Source organism: Archocentrus centrarchus, chromosome 22 (genome assembly GCF_007364275.1).
Source record: "Archocentrus centrarchus isolate MPI-CPG fArcCen1 chromosome 22, fArcCen1, whole genome shotgun sequence".
In the NCBI taxonomy this organism is placed as follows: domain Eukaryota; kingdom Metazoa; phylum Chordata; class Actinopteri; order Cichliformes; family Cichlidae; genus Archocentrus; species Archocentrus centrarchus.
Genome location: NC_044367.1, coordinates 16,832,592 through 16,852,570, shown reverse-complemented (window position 1 = coordinate 16,852,570; position 19,979 = coordinate 16,832,592). Strand labels below are relative to the sequence as shown.

At 40.4% G+C, this 19,979-nt stretch overlaps 2 protein-coding genes across 3 annotated transcripts; both read left to right on the top strand.

Annotated features, from left to right (window-relative positions):
- The first annotated feature begins 168 nt into the window (after positions 1–168).
- Positions 169–15,744, top strand: usp40 (ubiquitin specific peptidase 40). Of its 2 annotated transcripts, none has more exons than XM_030719522.1 (31): positions 169–877; positions 989–1,056; positions 1,135–1,248; positions 4,588–4,752; positions 4,873–5,019; positions 5,188–5,331; positions 5,418–5,546; positions 6,206–6,322; positions 6,449–6,556; positions 6,641–6,841; positions 7,008–7,143; positions 7,367–7,448; positions 7,655–7,826; positions 7,905–7,989; positions 8,083–8,153; positions 8,247–8,656; positions 8,739–8,892; positions 9,004–9,064; positions 9,837–9,890; positions 10,125–10,213; positions 10,381–10,467; positions 10,549–10,585; positions 10,748–10,812; positions 12,137–12,211; positions 12,314–12,541; positions 12,656–12,774; positions 12,879–12,944; positions 13,096–13,306; positions 13,485–13,580; positions 13,655–13,749; positions 13,906–15,744. In XM_030719522.1, the coding sequence occupies exons 1-31, from the start codon at positions 682–684 to the stop codon at positions 14,006–14,008; spliced, it is 3,885 nt and encodes a 1,294-aa protein (XP_030575382.1). In that variant the 5' UTR covers positions 169–681; the 3' UTR covers positions 14,009–15,744. The 2 variants fall into 2 exon arrangements, with proteins under 2 accessions (XP_030575382.1, XP_030575381.1); XM_030719521.1 differs by having other exon boundaries at positions 7,005–7,143.
- A 1,460-nt stretch (positions 15,745–17,204) lies between these two features.
- fabp7a (fatty acid binding protein 7, brain, a) lies at positions 17,205–18,342 on the top strand. The gene is made up of 4 exons (XM_030718415.1): positions 17,205–17,365; positions 17,482–17,654; positions 17,752–17,853; positions 18,098–18,342. The coding sequence occupies exons 1-4, from the start codon at positions 17,293–17,295 to the stop codon at positions 18,146–18,148; spliced, it is 399 nt and encodes a 132-aa protein (XP_030574275.1). The 5' UTR covers positions 17,205–17,292; the 3' UTR covers positions 18,149–18,342.
- Positions 18,343–19,979: the final 1,637 nt, after the last annotated feature.

The window sequence follows — 19,979 nt, the reverse complement described above, 5'->3', positions numbered from 1 at the left end:
AAACGTAACCGTTCTCCGTACCCGTATCATAAAATTACAGAAAATTACAGAAATTCGACTGGTTAATTATGGAAAATAGGTTACGTTACTTTTATTTCAGTGTGCGCCTTAACCAAGTTTGGTACTACAAGAACCATAATGCATCATTTCAGTCTTTGCCAGGAAGAAACATGGCTGCTCACTGTTCAACGACGGTATTTTTTATTTACGTTTCGTTTGTTTTCTGCTTTAAGACAAATAGAGGAAGACATGGCCTGTATCCGTAGGGATTTTGAGTAATAGTTCAATAAAATAAACTGTTAGAGTTTCGGTAAGACGGCGCTGTTTTCCCAGTCACTGACCGTCTATGTTACCGACAGTGTGATTTTTTTTTTTTTTTTTCCTTTCTTTTAATTTTCGCTGAGCTGTCAAGCTGCTCATTGGTGTCGGGCTGCGACTGATTTGCCTTTGTTTGCGTGCTAAGCTACCCCAAAAAGACTTCAAATTCCATCCGGTGCTAGCCGCAATGTTTAGTCCCGTGAAGTCTTCTTACTTCAGAGTCAGCCCGGCCATTGTCAATAGAGAACTCGGCAAAACCAAGATGAGATAGCAAGAGGGCACGTCGGAGTGCGAACACACGATTTGCTGCGAGGCATAACCGAAATACAACGGAGTAATAGCAAAACAAACCCCCAACACAGCATGTTTGGGAATCTTTTTGAAGAGGAGGAGGAGGAAGGCTTCTCTTCGACTTCCTCCAAGGGAAGAGTTTCAAAGGTGGGAGATGAGCCACCTCCACCTCGAGGAAGAAGCAATCTGTGCGGCATTAAAAACCAGGGAGGGACCTGCTATCTGAACTCTCTGCTCCAGACCCTGATGTTCACCCCCGAGTTCAGAGGTGAGGACAGGTGACCTTCCCCCCTTTACAGCACATAATCAGAGGACAGTTTTGATTCTTCTTAACATATTTGTTCTTTGGTGTGTGTGTGTGTGTGTGTGTGTGTTTCAGAGGAGCTTTTCAGTTTGGGCCCAGAAGAATTAGGATGCCTGGAAGACAAAGAGAAACCAGAGGCTAAAGTATGTGTATGCATGGTTGATGTAGGTGTAAGCATGATCTTGATGGGTCTTGGTAATGAGGTTTGCTGTTTTCCTCAGGTCAGAGTGATCCCACTGGAACTTCAGAGACTCTTTGCCCATCTGTTGCTTGTGGACCAACAGAGTGCCTCCACTGCCAGCCTCACTGACAGCTTTGGCTGGAACAGCAGTGAGGTCTGTGCCCTTTATTTGCTTCACCGCGGATGAGAAACAGAGGCTCAAGTTACATTTCTAAATTTAGTGATGGATTTACCTACCCATATTGTCAAATGCTAGAGAACGGGCAACCGCGGTTCCAAGAAATGGAACTCATGACACACCAAAATTTGTACTTTTCATGTCTTTATTGAACACATTGAATAAGTCCTCACAGTGCAGGCCAGACTTGTTCCACAACATTTCTGGCGCTCATGGTTCAGGGCTTCTGCACTACCTGGAGGCCAGGATGCCTTGCAAGTAGTTGAGGAAAGGGCAGTGCATGATCTGGAACTTAGGAGATGTTGTTTGATGCAACAAGACAATGACTCATCATACATAAACATTAACAACAGAATTCTGTGGCACAGTTTTTTGGGAGCATCGATCTAAAATTCTTCCTCAGCTACAAGAAAAATGTTGTTTTTCATGCTTCTTACCTAGTGTATAAAGTAAAGACATGACAAGGCCACCACCAACTACTTTGTTAGATGCATCTGTTCACCTGTTCTTTAACTCAAGTATCTAATCAAGCAGCCAATTCAGCTCAGTTCAGGTATATTTATATAGCACCAAATCACATAACAGTTGCTTCAAGGTGCTTTATATTGTAAGGTAAAGACCCTACAGATATCATGAAAAAACCCCAACAATCAAATGACCCCCCTATGAGCAAGCACTTTGCAACAGTGGGAAGGAAAACCTCCCTTTTAACAGGAAGAAACCTTTGGCAGAACAATGCTCAGGGAGGGGCAGCCGTCTGCCATAACTAATTGGTGGGTGAGGGGAAAGAGAAGAGGAAAAAGATCAAAGATGGGGCAATCGCATGGCAGCAACTCAATACATTTAGGCATGTAGTTAAAACTAAGCATCAGAATGAGGAAGAAAGGTGGCTTAAGTGACTGCTGATTTACTGGGATTTTCCCACATAACCATCTCTAGGGTTTACACAGAATGGTCAGAAAAAGAGTAAATATCCAGCGAGTGGCAGATCTCTGGGTGAAAATGCCTTGTTTGGTGCCAGGGATCAGCAAGGCAGCGGTAACTCAAATAACCACTTTTTGCAATCAAGGTAGGCAGAAAAGCATCTCTGAATGTATAGCACATCAAACCTTGAAGCACATGGACTACAACAGTAGAAGACCACACCGGGTGCCACTCCGCAGCTAAGAACAGGAAACTAAGGCTACAGTTTGCACGAGCTCACCAAAATTAGACAATGGAAGACTGGAAAAATGTCTGGTCCGATTATTTTTTTTTTTTTTTTAATTTCTGCTGCATCATTCGGATGGTAGGGTCAGAATTTGCTGTAAACAACATGAAAGCATGGATCCACACTGCTTTGTATCAATCGTTCAGGCTGGTGGTGGTATAATGCTGTTGGGTATATTTTCTTGGCAAACTTTGGGTCCCTTAGTATCCAAACCCTGCTTGAGTATTGTTATTAATTCCATCCTTTTGTGACAGCAATGTACCCATCATCTGATGGCTGCTTCTAGCAGGATAAAATGTCCTGTCACAAAGCCCTAATCATTCCAAATTGGTTTCTTGAACATGACAAGATCTCAATCCAATAGAGCACCTTTGGGATGTGGGGGAACAGGAGATTTGCATAATGGATGTGCAGCTGACAGATCTACAGCAACTTTGTGATGCTGTCATGCTAACATGGACCGAAATTTCTGATCAGTGTTTCCAGTGTGTTGTTGAATCTGTGCTTGAAGAATGAAGGCAGTTCTGAAGGCAAAAGCTAGTCCAACCTGGCACCAACAAGGTGTACCTAATAAGGTGGCCACAGTGTATATGGGTACTAGGCGTTAAGCTGTGGGAGTTAACAGACAAGAGTGCAGATTTTACTTTCTTTTGTTTGTCTCTAGTTACTTGGCAAAAAACTGTAGCTAGCCAGGCATTAGTGTAAATTGGACAGGAGTCCAATTTGTTATTTTTTTTTAAATTATTTATTTATTTTTTAAAATTTGGAATACTTAAAGAAACGGCTCAGTTCCCTCAAACTACTCACGTGTTTCCATGGTGCATGGGAAAGATGATAAGATCTGAAGAAGTTAAACTCCAGCATCACTTGCAACATTAAGAACATCTTTAATTTTGTTACAGGCTTTCAGGTAATGGAGATATTTCAGTAGTGTAGCTCAAACACTCTTAAGTGTTAATATTTCATAACATGAACACCACCCTCTGCCTCCAGTAAGAGCACTACTCAGTCTATGCTGTAGCTTTGGTGTCTTCAAATCCAGCATTGCCTTTTGTTGTTTATTTCTGCTGACCCAACAATCTAATTCTGTATGCATATCAAAGTTAACAAAAACTTGATTTCAGACACACTAACTTTAGTCAACCCATTACTGGAATTCCGTTTTGTCTGGAGCCTGTTCAGCCACCTAGAAGCAAAATTAATACAATAAGAAAGAAACAGAATTTGCCACAGGGCATGCACACATGTTCCAAGTCAAAACTCTACATTCTGTGATATGTTTAAACTTGAAGCAGCATTCTAAAACCATCAAAATGCAAAGTACAGGAGAGATTATGAACTGTTGAAGAAAAAAAAGTTGCTGTGTGAAAATTGCTGATTTAAAGTAAAGAGTGACATGCTGTTTTCCTTACTACATACCATTTTTACTGTAGTTAAAAAATATACTGTATGTAGCGAAGTAACTGATAAAGTAAAAGATTTAAATGAGTCCAACTGATATATAAATTTGCCTTATTATTTGGCTGTCATAGATATATTGGCATTTTTTAAAATTTATAAAACATGATGCACTAAAGGTTCCTTGGGATAATTTAGAAATGGTGTCATCACATAGTTTGATCAGAAGAACTGCTGACATTACTGTTTACAGCACCTATCACTGTCTGCAGCACACGTAGCAGAGTAGCATCACACCTGAGGACGGTGTACAGTCAAGCAGTGTATTCACGTTAAGTTGAAACCTATATGAAATACACTGCTGTTAAAGTTAATGAAAAAATCACCCCATCGTTTTTCTTTTCATTTCTTAGCATTACCTCTCAAAAATCCAGCTCGATTCATGTTCTCCATACTTTTGTCCCACATTGGATTGAACAAAATAAATTAATACGGAACAAAAAAATATTAAACAAAAAATAAAAATAATACAAGCCAATTAAAAAAAATGGCAGGGGGGCAGAAATGTAAGCAGCGAATTGATTATACTTTTTAGTAAGGTTAGATTGAGTTTCATCTATTTATCCATGATATGGAACTGTGACACATTTCTTTTTGTCCCTGAATTGACCCTTTTTCTGTTATAATTCTTTTTTTTTTTCTTTAAGGGAACAAATCAGCATGATGTGCAGGAGCTGAACAGGATTCTGTTCAGTGCATTGGAGCACTCTCTTGTGGGCACCAGTGGCAGTACATTTATTCACCGTCTCTACCATGGAACCATTGTCAACAGTATTGTGTGCAAGGAGTGTGGAAATGTCAGCCAGAGACAGGTGTGTGCAATCCCTGATCATTCCTTTTGTGACATGATGCAACAGAATACATCTTAAATGCAAAGACAGCAATAATCAATTAACCTTGTTCCATTGTGAACATGTGCTTATCTTCTACAGGAGGACTTCCTGGACTTGACGGTGTGCGTTTGTGGTGTGTCCAGCCTGGAGGAGGCTTTATGGAACATGTTCGTGGAGGAAGAGCTATTTGAGGGCAATAACCTGTACCGCTGTGCACAGTGTAACAGATTGGTCACTGCTGCCAAGGTCAGCGCCAGCTTTCAGACCGTACAAACACAGTTGTGAAAATGATAACACAGTTAACATTTTTACTTTTTGAACAAGTTCTAAATTACATGATTTCAAAAAGATGCTTTATTTATATATATTAAAAAATATGTAATTTGTTGTTTATTGCCTTTCTTTATTATTCAGTCTGCCAAGTTGAGGAAGCTCCCTCCGTTCATGACTATGTCTTTACTGAGATTCAGCTTTGACTTTGCTAAATGTGAGCGATACAAGGAGACAGGACGGTACAGCTTCCCCCTCACCATCAGCCTACGACCCTTTTGTGAACAAGTACTTGAGAAATTTTAACTTTAGCTTACACAAAACACTTTGTTGTACCAAAATGGCTTGTAGACAGTTATATTTCTCCCTCACAGGCTGATGGAGATGATTCTGATTATTCCTACGAGCTCTTCTCTGTGATCATCCATAAGGGTGGCTGCTATGGTGGTCATTACCATGTTTACATCAAGGACATTGATAAACTTGGTCGATGGGAGCCACCGGTGAGAAAAAGAGACAAGCAAAAAAAGAAAAAAAAAAAAGCACACCCTCTTTTAATTCAAAGGTTTTCACATATCAGAACATAATAAAAATCGTCTGGTCCTTACCAGGTCTTAAAATTAGGTAAATGCAATCTCAGATGAACAGCAACACATGAAATATTACACTGTGTCATTATTTAGGTAACAAAAGATCTTAAGGTCTATTGCTGCTATGCTTGGGATCATTGTCCTGTTCCATGACCCAGTTTCAGCCAAGCTTTAGCTGTCAAACAGATGGCCTCACATTTTGGTTGACTCACTGACTGCAAGGTGTTCAGGTCCTGTGGCTGCAAATCCAAATCATCACCTCTTCAGCATAATATGGTGCATTTGGTTTTTGACAAACATGGCGCTGCACATTATAGCCAAATGTCTCCACTTTGGTCTCGTCTGTGCAAAGAACTTTGGTCCAGAAGTCTTGTGGTTTGTGGTTTGACTAGGACTAGATGATTTTTATTATGTTTTTATATGTAAAACCTTTGAATTGAAAGTGTGTACTTTCTTCTTACCACGATTGCATACTAAGCACCTGTTACTAGTATTTTAGAATATAATACACATTGGTAACATTTTCTTTGTATATTATTATCAGCAATGTAAGAAAAGCTTCTCGTTGTCAGGAGGAGGACTGTAAACCGAAAACTCAGAAGAAAGCGAAAGTGGAGGTCAAGGAAGTGCTGGAGCCAAAACTTCAGGAAGATGACCCTTTGTCCATCCTTACTACTATTATTGCCCAGGTACAGCATGAACAATCCTAATTTTGATTTTCCTTTCCCTTTTTGTCTGTTACATTTTCTTTTTGCATTGAGACACTGGGCTAATAATAATTAATGAATAACTATTGTTTCTTTGCTGTCCACTAGGAGTCATCAAAGAGTGTCCTGCTGGACCAGTTGGGCCAGAAACTCATGGATAAGATTGGTTCATCATGGAGCAAAAAGTTCAGAAAACACTATGGTCCTATTGGCAAGGTATTATTAGTTTGTATTTCTGGCTCTTTCACTAAGCTTCCCTCATATAAATCTTGTTACAATGCTTTTCCTTTTACGATTTAGTTCCTGCAGTCCCACAATGATGTTTTCATGTTGGTGTCCAATGGTACTCGAGTGGCACTGAAGGCAAACCCACCAAGCCCAGTGACTGAGCCCCCCAGCCCCGCAGAGCATGCCACAAACCCTGATCCTTCACCAGTTCCAGGCTCAGGAGCTTCTGAGCCTCAGCTTGCACTAAACCAGAAGCCAGAACTGGAACCAGAGGTACTAGAGCAACAAGCTTTGTCTTTGTCAAGCTTTGAGTTTATATTACAGTCCAGTCTCGAGTCTTTTGAACCCTCAAGTTTATTTTTATTCAGATTCCTGGTAGACATCTTGTGATTACTTTGATGCCTGTTTTCTCACGGAGCATCCTCCTGTCTGTCAGCAGGGTAGCCACTGGTTTGACCTCAATGACTCCACTGTGACCTCCATCAGGGAGTCGGACATAGAGAAGCAGTTCCAGGGCAAAGAGAGTGCCTACATGCTGTTTTACAGAAAAACACAGCTGCACAGGCCCAGTGAAGGTAATGAATACCATGTTTTGCATTTGTAATGGAAACATTATATCCGCCTAGTTGGAGTGGACAAGGAAATGGGGGAGAGGTGAAGTTAAAGAGTTCAGGGGGTTCTTGTTAACATAAGGATCAGTTAATTGTTGATTTGATTTCATTTAAATGGCTAAATACAAGATGCAGCAGTAAGAGTAATAATAAAAAGACTGGCTAATTTTTATATTTTCTTTTCCAGCTCTGAACAATCCCCAATATAAAGCTCCTTCTCACCTTATCCAGATGGCTCAGGAGGAGAATATCAGACTGCAGCAGATGCGGTATAGCAATTAATAAATTAACAGGATACTCTCATCAGTTCACCTAAAGCTGTGCAGTATCTGACTCACAATCATCATAGTCAGGCTGTCTCTTAAATCCTTAAATTTAAACCAACCAACCAACACATAGAAAAAAAGAAGAAATGTGTCTTTAAAAATGTTAGTTATACAAGTTATTCATAAGAGTTTGTTTGTTTTTATAACAGTGAAGCATTTGAAGCCACTAATAACACAGTGGAGCTGCATCTGCACCTGGTTCCCTGCTATAGGCTAGAAAATGGAGCCCTTCAACCAGTCAGTAAAGAGCCAAATGGGAGCACTGCTCTGAGTTTTGACCGTAGGAAGACTGTGGGAGACCTGCGATTAGCTATTTATCAGGTATTGTCACTTTGAAAAATTACTGCTGTTGCATTTTGAAATCCTGAAGGAAATAATAAGCATAAGCTGTTTGTTTAGATGCAGGAATTCTGGGAAGGAGATATGGCTCTGACTGTGGCCAAGAGTCTTCCAGCAGGTTTACACCTCTACAATACTCTTACAGGTTAGACCCTTAAATAAAGGCTTAAATAGAGGGTAGAAGTGCTCAGTGATTTATTTATTTTTGTAACTACAATCCGTTTTCTTCTCTGTACAGATGACAGTGTTTCCCTGTACAGTGCAGGCATCTGCTCAAACACAGAACTGTTTGTATGGAATGGCAGAGAGGTGAGGGGAGGCATAATACATCACATCACTGGTACCCGCTTTGTTGTCAGATAACTGACATCTGAAATGTTTTTTTTTAATGATTTTTTTCAGGTGTGCGGTGCAACTGTCCTAACTGGAGCTGAGTGGGAGCCTGTCTTGCTGACCGTAGTGCGTCCCTTTTTGAGCGATGATGTGGATCAAGAGGTGAAGGATGGTGTAGAGAGTGAGGAAAGCAGAAAAGGTTTTGAAAATGGGGGTCCAGGGCTTAAGAGGGAAGCAAGAGGTTTTGCCGGTGGTGTGACTCTTGGGGAGGTGAGGGAGGCACTGGGGGAACCGAAGGAAAGTCTGCTGTGCCAGGAGCATAAGGGAGGCAAAAAAAAGGAGGAGGGGGCAGGGGAGGGTGGAGGTTCAAGCGGATGGAGAGTTATCCCCCCTCATGACATGCAGCGGACACTGAAGGAGCTGTCGCTAAAAGATGGAGATGCACTGTTGGTGTTGGAGCCACAGTCATTTGACAGCAGGTACGTTTCCTGGGATGTATTACACACATGGAGGGTTTTCTTTATGTGTTTGTTTTAAAACCTTCTTCTTAACTGTCTTTAGCATGTTCACCCTAAATGGAGATGTTGTCACTGTGACTACACCATCTGACTGCCGCTGGCTCCAGGTGGAGTTCCGGCCTCATGCAAAAGGAGGTGAAGGGGAGAAGGAAGAGGAGGAGATTAAGAAAATCAAGGTTCCTGCCACAGGAAACATGGTCAGTAATTTTTTTTTTGGATTGCTCTTTTCTGGATGTCTCTACTTCCTTTGTATCTCTGTTTAAGTGTCATGTCGTTTCCTAAAATGACTTGATGTCTCTTTCCTACAGCTGCTGTCTAAGGTAAAACAGAGGGCCATAGAGGAGCTGCAGTTACAGGATCAACCCCCAGGCAAGATGCTTAGTGTTACGGATAACTGCAACACTGCAAGAGCACATGAGTAATTAAAAACTGAAAGTATATAAAATGTAATTTAAATTAGGAGCCTAACACAAAGTTTTATATGCTTTTGCCTCTTTATATTTTTGTATTTAACAACTAAATACACAGAAAACAGTTAGGGTCATGGATTTTTCAAAGCAGAAAAGGCGCAGGTGCAATAAATACCATTAATGTTGGATGTATTACATATATGTAGGTGAGTTAGACTTTGTGCTTTTTGCCTTTTGGCTCTCTAGTGAGGCTTTCTGGCACTTAATGCAATAGATCCTTTGTTAATTTAAGGAGTTCAACCTCTATGCTTTGAAAAAGGTCTATTAAATTAATGCAAAAGAAGACCTGTGTTTCATTTAAAAACTATATCATTAATCTGAAACCATGGGGCAGTAAACTGGAACAATTTAGTGACTTGAGGTCATCCTTCTTCAGGTGTTTAATAATGCCTGTGTTTTGTAGATACACACCCTGTGGTGACTATATTTAGTATACACAATTCAGTAATGCATTTCAATAAAGTTGTAGTTTCTGGGTATATACTGGATCTGTGGATCCATTAAAATATACCTACAGCTGACTATGAGAAGTGGTTTGGGACTGGTTTTCAGTTTCTTCAAGTAATATTTGTCTCCAAGTTTCTATTCAGGCAGTGACAGAATGTATTTTTGTGTTTAGTTTTTTAAATGTAGGCTCCTAACCCAGCCATTATTTCTGTTTCACTGACCAGGTGCAGAGTACTGTTTGAGGCAGACTGACTGTAGTGGGAAACTCCTTCCTCCAGGTACTGTGTCATTTGTTACCTGGGGATAATTTTAATAGTGCAGATCACTTAGAGCTGGAAATCCCCCTCATTTCCCCAAAATATTTATATTCACTTTCCTTTACAGTGTTCCCTTATTAAAAGTTGAAGTGGTACTCCCCCTGCTTTTAATCTTCTTCTCATCATGTGTCTTTGAAATCTTAAAACACATTTATGAATTGCACTTGTGTCGTCTCATTCTGGTTTGTCTGACAGTATGTGAGGAGTTGAGCGTTCGGGATGCAGGGGTGCGACTCATGACCACACTGACTCTCTGTCCGGGTACTAGCCCCAAGGCATCGCAGGTGTGTCTTTTATTTGAAATCTTCAGCAACGTCTCTTTTACTTGCAGGTGCACTGAACAAACTTGCAGAACCTTTAATCAAGACTTACATTTTAAAATGACTAAAACAAAACACGGAGCATTTAAAACGCTTGTTTGAAGTTTGGAAATTTTCACTTTGGTTTGCAGCTTTTCTTGCACTTTACTGTGGGTGAAGCTCCCTCTGCTGGCATGGAGATGGCCATAATTGTGGAGAAAACTAGCACTGTTAAAGAGGTATAAAAAAAAAAAAATGAAAATGCACATCTACTTCTTAAAATCTGTACAAAATAAAAAATATATAATATTTTCTTGCAGTGTCTAAAGGCAATGCTGGATGCAGTTGGGCTTGATGGTAAAACCTTTTTTCCTGTAGTTTTCCTAATGTACTGCATGCATTTGTGTTAGACTCAGGTTTTGTGAATTTCACAATGATTTTCTCCACCTTCATAGGATTATATGCTAAGATATATTTACCATAGTACTTTGGTTTTTATCCTCTTTTATAAATGTGTAGGCACATGTTGGCACTTGAGGAGGCTTGACTGGTGTGAGGAGGTTGGAGAGCCGCTTACAGATGAGGTAAAGGAGTGAGTTAACTGTTGTAAATAATATGGTGCGCTTAAATCAAAAAGCTCCTTTTGCCCTGCTTCCCAGAAGCAGGGCACTTGGTACTTTCTAAGTACCAAGTCAAAGAGCCTTATCTGAAAGATACCAAAACACTAAATTCTTAGATTATTTAAAATTTAAATGTTTTTAGACAAAAATAAAATATAGCTTTGTAGGTTGACAGATGAGGTCAGGCAGGAGTGTCTGTGGACTATGTTGTTTGTAGATGACATTGTAATCTGTAGGGAGCAGTTGGAAGAGAGCCTGGAAAAGTGGAGGGAGAGGAGAAATGAAAATCAGTAGAAGTGTGACAGAATACATGTGTGTGAATGATAGGGAGACCAATGTAATACTGAAGCTGCAAAGAACAGACATCATGAAGGTAGATGAGTTTAAATACCTGGGGTCCAAAGTAACAGACATTGCACAAGAGATGTGAACAAGAGAGTGCAGAGTGCAGTGGGGGGAGACGAGTGTCTGGGTTAATTTGTGACAGAAGTTTAACAGGAACATTTGCAAGATGGTAGCGAAACCTGTTGTGATGCATGGTTTGGAGACTTTGGCACTAAGAAAAAGACAGGAGCTCAAGCTGGAGGTGGGAGAGTTGAAGATGCAAAGATTTTTGTTGGGAGTGACCAGAATGGACAAGAAATGACATAATCAGAGGGACAGTTCAGATTGAGCCATTAGGAGACAAAGTTAGAGAGGCAAGGCTGAGGTGGATTGGACAGAGGAGGAATAGTGGATACATTGGACAAAGGATGTTGCAGGCTGCCAGGCAGGAGGAAGAGAGGAAGACCAATTCAATTCAATTCAATTCAATTCAATTCAATTTTATTTATATTGCGCCAAATCACAACAAACTGTCGCCTCAAGGCGCTTTGTATTGTGGGTAAAGACCCTACAATAATACAGAGAAAACCCAACAGTCAAAACGACCCCCTATGAGCAAGCACTTGGCGACAGTGGAAAGGAAAAACTCCCTTTTAACAGGAAGAAACCTCCAGCAGAACCAGGCTCAGGGAGGGGCAGTCATCTGCCGCGACCGGTTGGGCTGAGGGGAGAGAAAGACCACAGAGAAGGTTCATTGATATTGTGAAGAAGGACATGCAGAGGAGGATAGGGTGAGCACCAAGAAGAAGATGATGATTATCTAATTCATTGTTTAAAGGGAAATTTCTTTACATAACATTAAAACAGTTTCATTATTTGTCTCATATTTTGTACTCAGCAGAAGTTATCCACATATGTTCCCAGAGCAAATAACCTATAAATCTTTATGACCTTTTATCCTCAGGATGCTACTCTGTCAGAGTTGAAGATCAGCAATGGAGAGACATTAGTTGTCACAGAAGGGCATTTGCCTTCGAAGGTACTTCAGTGTTTTGAGTGTATTTGTGAGGTTAATGATATGTTTATAGATTTATGTAGCGCTGTAGCCTTTGTTGTATTTTTTTTTTTTTCCGCCCATCAGGGTTTCCTCAAGATATCTATATGGCTGTTTTGGGATCCAAAAAACATGGAAAGAGATTTTAATCACACTGAGAATGGCCCTGCTGAGGGGCAGATGCTCGAGGTTGTGCCTGCAGGAGCAACACACAGTCAGTCACCTCCTCTCTGTAATGGAAACACTGCAGAGCTGAGACATGCGGGGCAGATAGAGATATCAGATGAGGTCACTCTGGAGGATCTCAAAACTCAGGTAAAACATTTTGGTTTTGTGTGTCCAAAACAAGTGCTGGCTGTGTCTTGTAGCCATTAGTTAGTTGTCATTTTCAGATGATGATATGAAAAGGTGCTCCCTTTGCTGTTTTAGGTTTTGACGCTGCCTGCCCTTCAGGAGGTGTGTGTGCCCACCACTGGGTTCATGCGTGTGTGGCAGCTGGAGGGACGGAAGCTGGCACGTATCCTCAGAGGACAGCAAGTCACACTCAGGTTTGAACACTGTGGTCTCAGAAGTTTTGTTTCTACATTAATGGTTACCAAATTATTTGAATTATCAACAGATGAAGAACACTAAGTAATTTCTTCTTGTTCAGGAAGTTGAAGCTGACCAGTGGTACAGAACTTGGTGTGCAGCCACTTCTGAAAGAGGAAGATCTTTTGTAAGTTTAAGGTTACAGCTCTGTTGTCACAACACATAACCCAATATAATATCTAAATAATTCAGGATTAAGTCCATCTGTTGGACACATTTTCTACTTTTAGTTAAATTTTTAAAGACTTTTCCTTCTTTAACTGTTTCTTCATCACAAGGCCAAAAGAAGTGCTGCTGTATGTTAAAATGGGAATACCAGGAGAGAGGTGTTACTACCCTTCAGAGGAGCTGGTTTGGAATGCAACCCATGATTCCTCTCCTCGCTCTTTACGCACTTGCCTGGCTGCGCACTACGGCCTCTCTCCAGACTCTCTGCTGCTGGCCAAACACCAGCCAGACAAACACATCTGGGAGGAAATCTCCAACTGGGTACGATTAAAAAGAGGGAGGTTTCTTGAGAAGGAACCTGGTTGGTGTTGATCCATGTACTGTATATACTTGCACTGTCTTGCAGAATATAAAGGATGGTAAATTTGATAATAAAAGGAATGTTTAGTGCATTAAATTAGATTTGACCTCCAGTAAATAATTTGCCTGTTACTGTCAGACGCAACAGGTTTCCAAAAAGAAAAAGAAGAAAAAAACAGAATCACTCATGGGAACACCATTCCACCTCAAAGATGGTGACACGATTGGCATCAAGGTAAACCTCTGTTTAATAAACTCTATTTTGTTTTAGTGTCACATATACTCAGCCTGTTCTCAATGTTTTTTCAGAATCTTTTGATCGACAACAACAGGGACTTCATCACCCTGGAGGACGAGCAGGGCCAGCAGAGGCTCAGAGCACAGGCTGAGCAACGCAGGAAAGGGTGAGAGCATGTGGACATATGTAGCAGTTGGGAAAAAAAATTTCTTATTTCATAATAAAGTAGTATTAGTTTTTACATTAAAGGGAAAATCATCAGTAGTTTTACAGCAATGATGCAGTCCATACAGACTGTTCCCATCTACTTGCTTATTTTCAGAGGACAGGCTACAGGTGCTGATGAATCACAGAAGAAAGCTGGACAGACCAAATCCAGGAAACCAGAGGTGGCACTCTCAATCAGTGTTGGGGAATTTAGATAGCATCCTTCTTCTACTGGTGCAGCTCAAGAGGAGCTGCAACACTACGTGCACACACAGTGAGATGCCACGTTGCATTTCGGACAATACAACTGACATCAGCTTTGTGCCATTTGTTTTTCGAGTACTGTTTGCATACTGACTCTCCACAAATCTAAATCAAACCTTAAATTGCTTCCTGCTTCTCATCTTTCTGACGGACAAAGAGAAGGAATTTTATTTTCGGCACTTTGATTTGCTGTTTTGTGATATTTGTGATAACTGACTTTGATTTGAATTGTTTCCACGCAGCATTTCTGTTTTTATTAGATTACCCTTGTTTGTCTTGATTCCACCCTCTACAAGCTTCCAAAATTTCAGCTGGTGTTTATGAAGAAATTCCTGTCAAGAAAGCACTCTTTTTTTTTTTTTGTTTTTGGTGTGTGGATCATATTTTATATTCTGATACTGTTAGTGTCTTAGAGGGAAATTGTTGAGTCCTTTGTCTGCTCTGGGTTGGCGGTTATCAACTGATGCCTGTGCTAGCTAGAGCTCCTGTTAACCATGAGGCGGTCCAGGTCAAAATTCATACTTAAGCCACAGGCCAGTGAGCTAAATTCTGGTGTTATGTTGTCCTGTGTGACTAGCCAGTGCAGTAGGCAATTGCCTTCATTATGTCATAATATTCTTCATTAGGTAACCTGTTGTATAGTAAATGACTATTTTTTAGTTTTTATAACAAACCAGTCACTGTGCAGCATGAGCAAAAATGTTTCTCTGGATCAGCCGCTGTATTGATTTTTAGGTTGATAAGGGAGAGGAGAGACGGGCCTTAATGTGGAGAAGCCTCAGTGCTGCTCTGTCCTCCCTACCTCACTCTCTGCCTCTCTCACTGTACCTCCTCTGCCCTGTCATTTTTCTTCACCCTCTAATCTTTCTGGTTTTTAATCATTTTATTTGTTTAACCTTAAACTGTTGCCCTGCTCTATTACTGCAAAGTACCACTAAGTATTTAGGCAATAATGCATTGGTTACATTTTTGACTCTCTGTGACTTGATGCATCAACTTGAGTATAATGGGAAAATAAGTAAGAATTGGACATTATCTAGTCTTTTATAGTTGAAGATTAAAACAGGATGACCCCCCCCCCCCCCTTTTTTTTTTTTTTTTCTTTTTAACCATTTTATTTCAAATTCAAATGAGCTGTATGGAGCAGATACATAATTTTGTTATGGAACTGTTTAAGACACCAGTGATCCAGATATATACTGTTAAACTGCTCTCCTTGATTGTGTAGATGTGAACACTCATGAAGTGTCTTTGTGGAACATTTATTGTTTTTGTTGCATGCACTATATGTAAACTTCAGGGAATTAAAAATAATTCTTTAGATAGGTTATTTGAAAAAAGTAACAAATAGATACATTACTGTATGAACTATGATGTTTTGGGTGTGGGGGGGCTTAATTTTGGCATAAAAGATTTTCTAAGCTGCTTTGTACATTAATCTGGCCTTGACTAGTGCCAAGAATTTTCAAGTAGAAATGTTTTTTTTTTTTACTGTTTGAAGCAGATGCATAAAACTGTTCTACAGTATACTCAGCAATACATGGATTTCATTTTGTATTGTGGTATAATTTACTAGGGTTAATGAATGCATCTTTGGTGTTATTGATAAGGACTGATCTGCTGCATTGTACCAGTGGACAACTGTTTGTATCCATGTCAGACTGTATTTGCAGAAAGTATTTTATGAACAATAAAGGTATACAATCATTATTGTCAGTCATGCCATGTTAATTACAAAGAATAGAATAGAATGCCTTCATTGTTATTATACACTTTTCATTATACACATTATACACTATACTCTGTGAATGAATATTGCACTAGTGAATGAATATTGGATATTGCACATTATAGGAGTGATAGATATTGTTCAGTATGAATGATATAAATATTGCACAGAGATGTGGGTATTGCAGTTAGAGTAGGTGTGTGTGAGTTCAGGCTAAGAAACTGTTCTTAAGCCTGTTTGTTCTGGCTTTGATGCACCTGTAGCTTTTGTATATCAAAAGTTAATGTTGAAACTGATTCTCATGAAATTGTGTTATAGACATTAACAAATCAATTATGTTTCTGAAAATGGTTATTCAACATAGTGCATACATTTACTTTGGATACTTTAAATATATTTTGATTTTACAACTTTTGTTGGCTTCTAAGCTCCTTAAATAGGCTTATAACTTTTACTTAAGCTGCTTCATTTTCTTTCAGCTGCTCCCTTTGGGGTCGCCATTGTGGATCTCACCTTATCCCTAGCATCCTCCTCTCTCACACCAACCCTCTGCGTGTCCTTCATTGCATCCATCGATCTTCTCTGCGGTCTTCCTCTTTTCATTCTGTGTGACAGCTGAATCTATAATCTAAATATTTGTTTTGCCACATTGCAAACAGCTGAACAGGGCAGAACATGAGTATGAAAATAATGCACAGTGTTTTCTATGCTATTTTCTACACAGGATTTACTTCTGATGGAATATTGTAGTTTCCTGTGCACCATGTGCCACACCATTTAAAGTCATGTAAATATCTATTGAACTGATTGCCATGAGGTTTAGTAGCCTACTCCACGGGAAGAATTTAGGAGATCCCTCAATTTTTGAGATTTTGTTTTGTGACTACAATTTTGTCAGTAGAAGCAAGACAGAATACATGTGTGCGAATGAGAGGGAGCCAGGTGTAACAGTGAAGGTAAAAGAGTGCTGGCTGGGTGGAGTGGATGTAGTAGTGAGACCTGCTATGATGCATGGATGCAGATGATCTGCTGTGGGGAAAGGGAGCAGCTGAAAGAAGAAGAAGAAGAGATAAAAATGGTCAGAGTTTTGTTGCATCGTCAGTGATTGTTACATATATATAACATCTGAGTGCCCCTGGTTCTCCCAGGAGGAGACACAAATCCCTCTGGGGTTGCGTCAGAAAGGACATCCGGCGTAAAAAATCTCCCAAATCAGCGCAATCACCCGCTGTTGCGACCCCTGCTCCCCGAAAGCAGCTCTACAATATTTGAACGTCCCATCTTTATCCTAGATATGTTAAGAGCACAGTCCATTTCGACCAATCACAGGCTTCGAACGTTCAGGAACACCCAATCAGCTTTTCGCGCCACTGCTGACGTCCCTGCGCTCAGTTACTGAATTTATTCAGAGAGGCGGGCTCGTTTCTGCGGCTGCTGGATTTAATCCACGGAAAGTAAAGAGACTGTCTGACAGCGTGACACCGAAGTGGACCAACAACATCTGCAAAAATGGTTGAGGCTTTCTGCGCTACATGGAAACTGGTCGACAGCCAGAACTTTGATGAATACATGAAGGCACTCGGTGAGCAAAAATATGTTTTCTCTCTGTCAGTTTTACAGTTAAAGTGATGTTTTAATATTTTAACTTTAAAGAGAGAGAGAGCAAAAAAAATATTATTTTTTTTTTTTTTTTTTCAGGTGTTGGCTTTGCCACAAGACAAGTGGGCAATGTCACCAAACCAACAGTAGTGATCAGCCAGGATGGAGACAAGGTGGTGGTGAAAACTCTGAGCACCTTCAGGAACACTGAGCTCTCCGCCAAACTGGGAGAGGAGTTTGATGAGACCACGCCTGATGACCGGCATGTCAAAGTAAGCGGAGCAAAACTTCAGGGTCTAACTCTTCACTGGTGCTCACTGATGACCTTCTTGTGCTGGTTATAAATAAAGTTTTGTTTCTGCCCTGCAGTCTACCTTCTCCATGGAAGGAGACACATTTGTTCACGTGCAGAAGTGGGATGGCAAAGAGACCAAATTTGTCAGAGAAATCAAGGATGGCAAGATGGTGATGGTAAGATCACATGTTCTTTTGTACTTTGGTGATTACTTTTATCAGTTTAAGGGGACTGTTACAAACATCTTCTCCAGGGTGGCTGGTTTATTTGCTATCCAAATAACCCAGCCTTGCTTTGTCTTTGCATATATGCAGTAGCTCATAACCTGTGACCTCCAATAGACTGAAAAAATATCTGAATAATCAGATGCTAATAGTAACTGCCAGTGTGTCTTTTTTGTTTTCTCTTCTCTGCCTCCAGACGTTAAACTTTGAAGGAGTCCAGGCTGTCCGCACATATGAGAAAGCCTAACTTTTACCATCCACTTGAAAGAGCAAGTCATTCCAGCTATCAGTGAAGGTGTTTTCCTTATTATTATTTTTTTTTAAGAAAAAAAAGTTTTTAGAGTTTGCTGTGATTCGCACTTGTTCAAACATGAGAAGTATTTTGGGGGTTATTTTTTTGTAAGACCTTTTGTGAATGGCCTCAATAAAAGGGAAAATAAACTTCTGGACTAAACTTTCTCAGTGTCTCAAAGCCCCATCAGTACTGCTTTATCTCAACAGACTATTCACTTTTATTCAGGGCATATTTCTTTCTTTGCAAATTTGAATGCAGTCCCACATTTCTGCTCAGACATGTCCGCATCAATCGTGGGAACAGCCCGGTCCCTGTTAGGGTCTCTTCCAGGTGACAGCTGCAGGGTGACAGTGCAGGCCGGAGCCGACCGTGCAGCAGCAGCCACTCTGACCGTTGAACTTGCTGTGTGAATGTCCTTTAGTAACCCCCAGATGGTCAGAGATGGCAAGGAGCTGGAGGGGAGGTGGGGGTGGTGATGTCACTCGCCTCAGGATAATCCGGTTAAACTTGTGGTGTCATTACGTAGAAGCATCTTTCGATGCTGTGTGGACCAACCATGACTGAATCCTGCCACTGGCGTGATGATGACAAGAAACCATGCAGGATTTAGACAGTTTGCAGTTTTCAGTGGTTAGCATTTTTAAAGTCTACAGTTAGTTTGTCTGTCAACCTTTGTCCAGCTGTGGGTTTTTATATCTTTAATCCAAACAGTATTCCACACAGTTTTAATGCTGCTCTTTCCCACTGTTTAAGATGCTAAAGCCTCCCTTTTCAGCTCTGTGCTGTGTTCAGCCTACTGAACACTGACTACAAGTGGCCATTCTTCTCATCTCAACACACATGCTGTTCAGTTTCTGGCCACCTTTGAATAGCCCGTGACACAAAGAAGCTGTGGTAACTGGAGTGGAACTCATTTGGCAGTTGCCAGATGAATTAATTTAACTTAAAGTCTGTCTTTATGCTCCAGTTATAAAACACTGAAAAGTATTTAGGCTGCATGTAGTGAAAAGACAAGTTCAGCGGAGTTAATTTCACAATTTTCACAGTGTCACAATCGCATATAAAGGGGAACTTGCAACATTGTCTGTAGCAGAAACAAAGAGGGATAACAGTGGCGTGTAGCTTCTTCTGTACTCAGTGTTTGCTGTACTCTCCCTGGGAGATCAGCAGGGGTTTCCTCTTTGTGAGGAATCTGTGTCAGTGGTGTTAGCTGACCTGCAGTAACCCTTCTCTGGCCTGATTAGGGAAACAGAGTGTATAGTCCTGACCATCTACTGTATATCCTCTTTGGTTCAGTTGTCTAACTGCTACAGTCTTTCATTTAAACACACTCATCAGGGGTATAGATACCATTGAGACCACAGGTCATGTCCTTTGCTAATAATTAGCATTTGTGATGCTTAATAACATTACAAATTTAGGTTAAAAACAGATTTTTTTAAATTAATAAGATAAAATAGATTAACACTCAGTGCCCACTTCATGCAAATACAGTAATTTATGTTCTTTAAAGGCCTTAAAACCATGCTTTTTTTTTTTTAAACTGCTGATACTAAAAAGATCTTTAATCAGTAGCAGCATTCAGGGGATTTAAAAGAGACTCAGCTCAGTGTCCTCATGCAGTTTAGAGATTAGCAGGTGAAAAATGTTTTGACATCAACTTTCTGAAATCACATGGGCAGTCCTGCAGGGAATTCATCACACCAGGATCAGTGGGTTTAACAGGGAAGTACATCTGAGTATCACCAGCATGACAATGAAAAGAAACACTGTGATGTCCCAT

Coding starts and splice junctions, on each gene's coding strand:
- usp40 (XM_030719521.1), top strand. CDS start 682: ATGTTTGGGAATCTTTTTGAAGAGGAGGAGGAGGAAGGCTTCTCTTCG. Junction 6,557..6,640: donor ACTATGGTCCTATTGGCAAG/GTATTATTAGTT, acceptor TTTACGATTTAG/TTCCTGCAGTCCCACAATGA. Junction 13,750..13,905: donor GCTGAGCAACGCAGGAAAGG/GTGAGAGCATGT, acceptor GCTTATTTTCAG/AGGACAGGCTACAGGTGCTG.
- fabp7a (XM_030718415.1), top strand. CDS start 17,293: ATGGTTGAGGCTTTCTGCGCTACATGGAAACTGGTCGACAGCCAGAAC. Junction 17,366..17,481: donor TGAATACATGAAGGCACTCG/GTGAGCAAAAAT, acceptor TTTTTTTTTCAG/GTGTTGGCTTTGCCACAAGA. Junction 17,655..17,751: donor CTGATGACCGGCATGTCAAA/GTAAGCGGAGCA, acceptor TCTGCCCTGCAG/TCTACCTTCTCCATGGAAGG.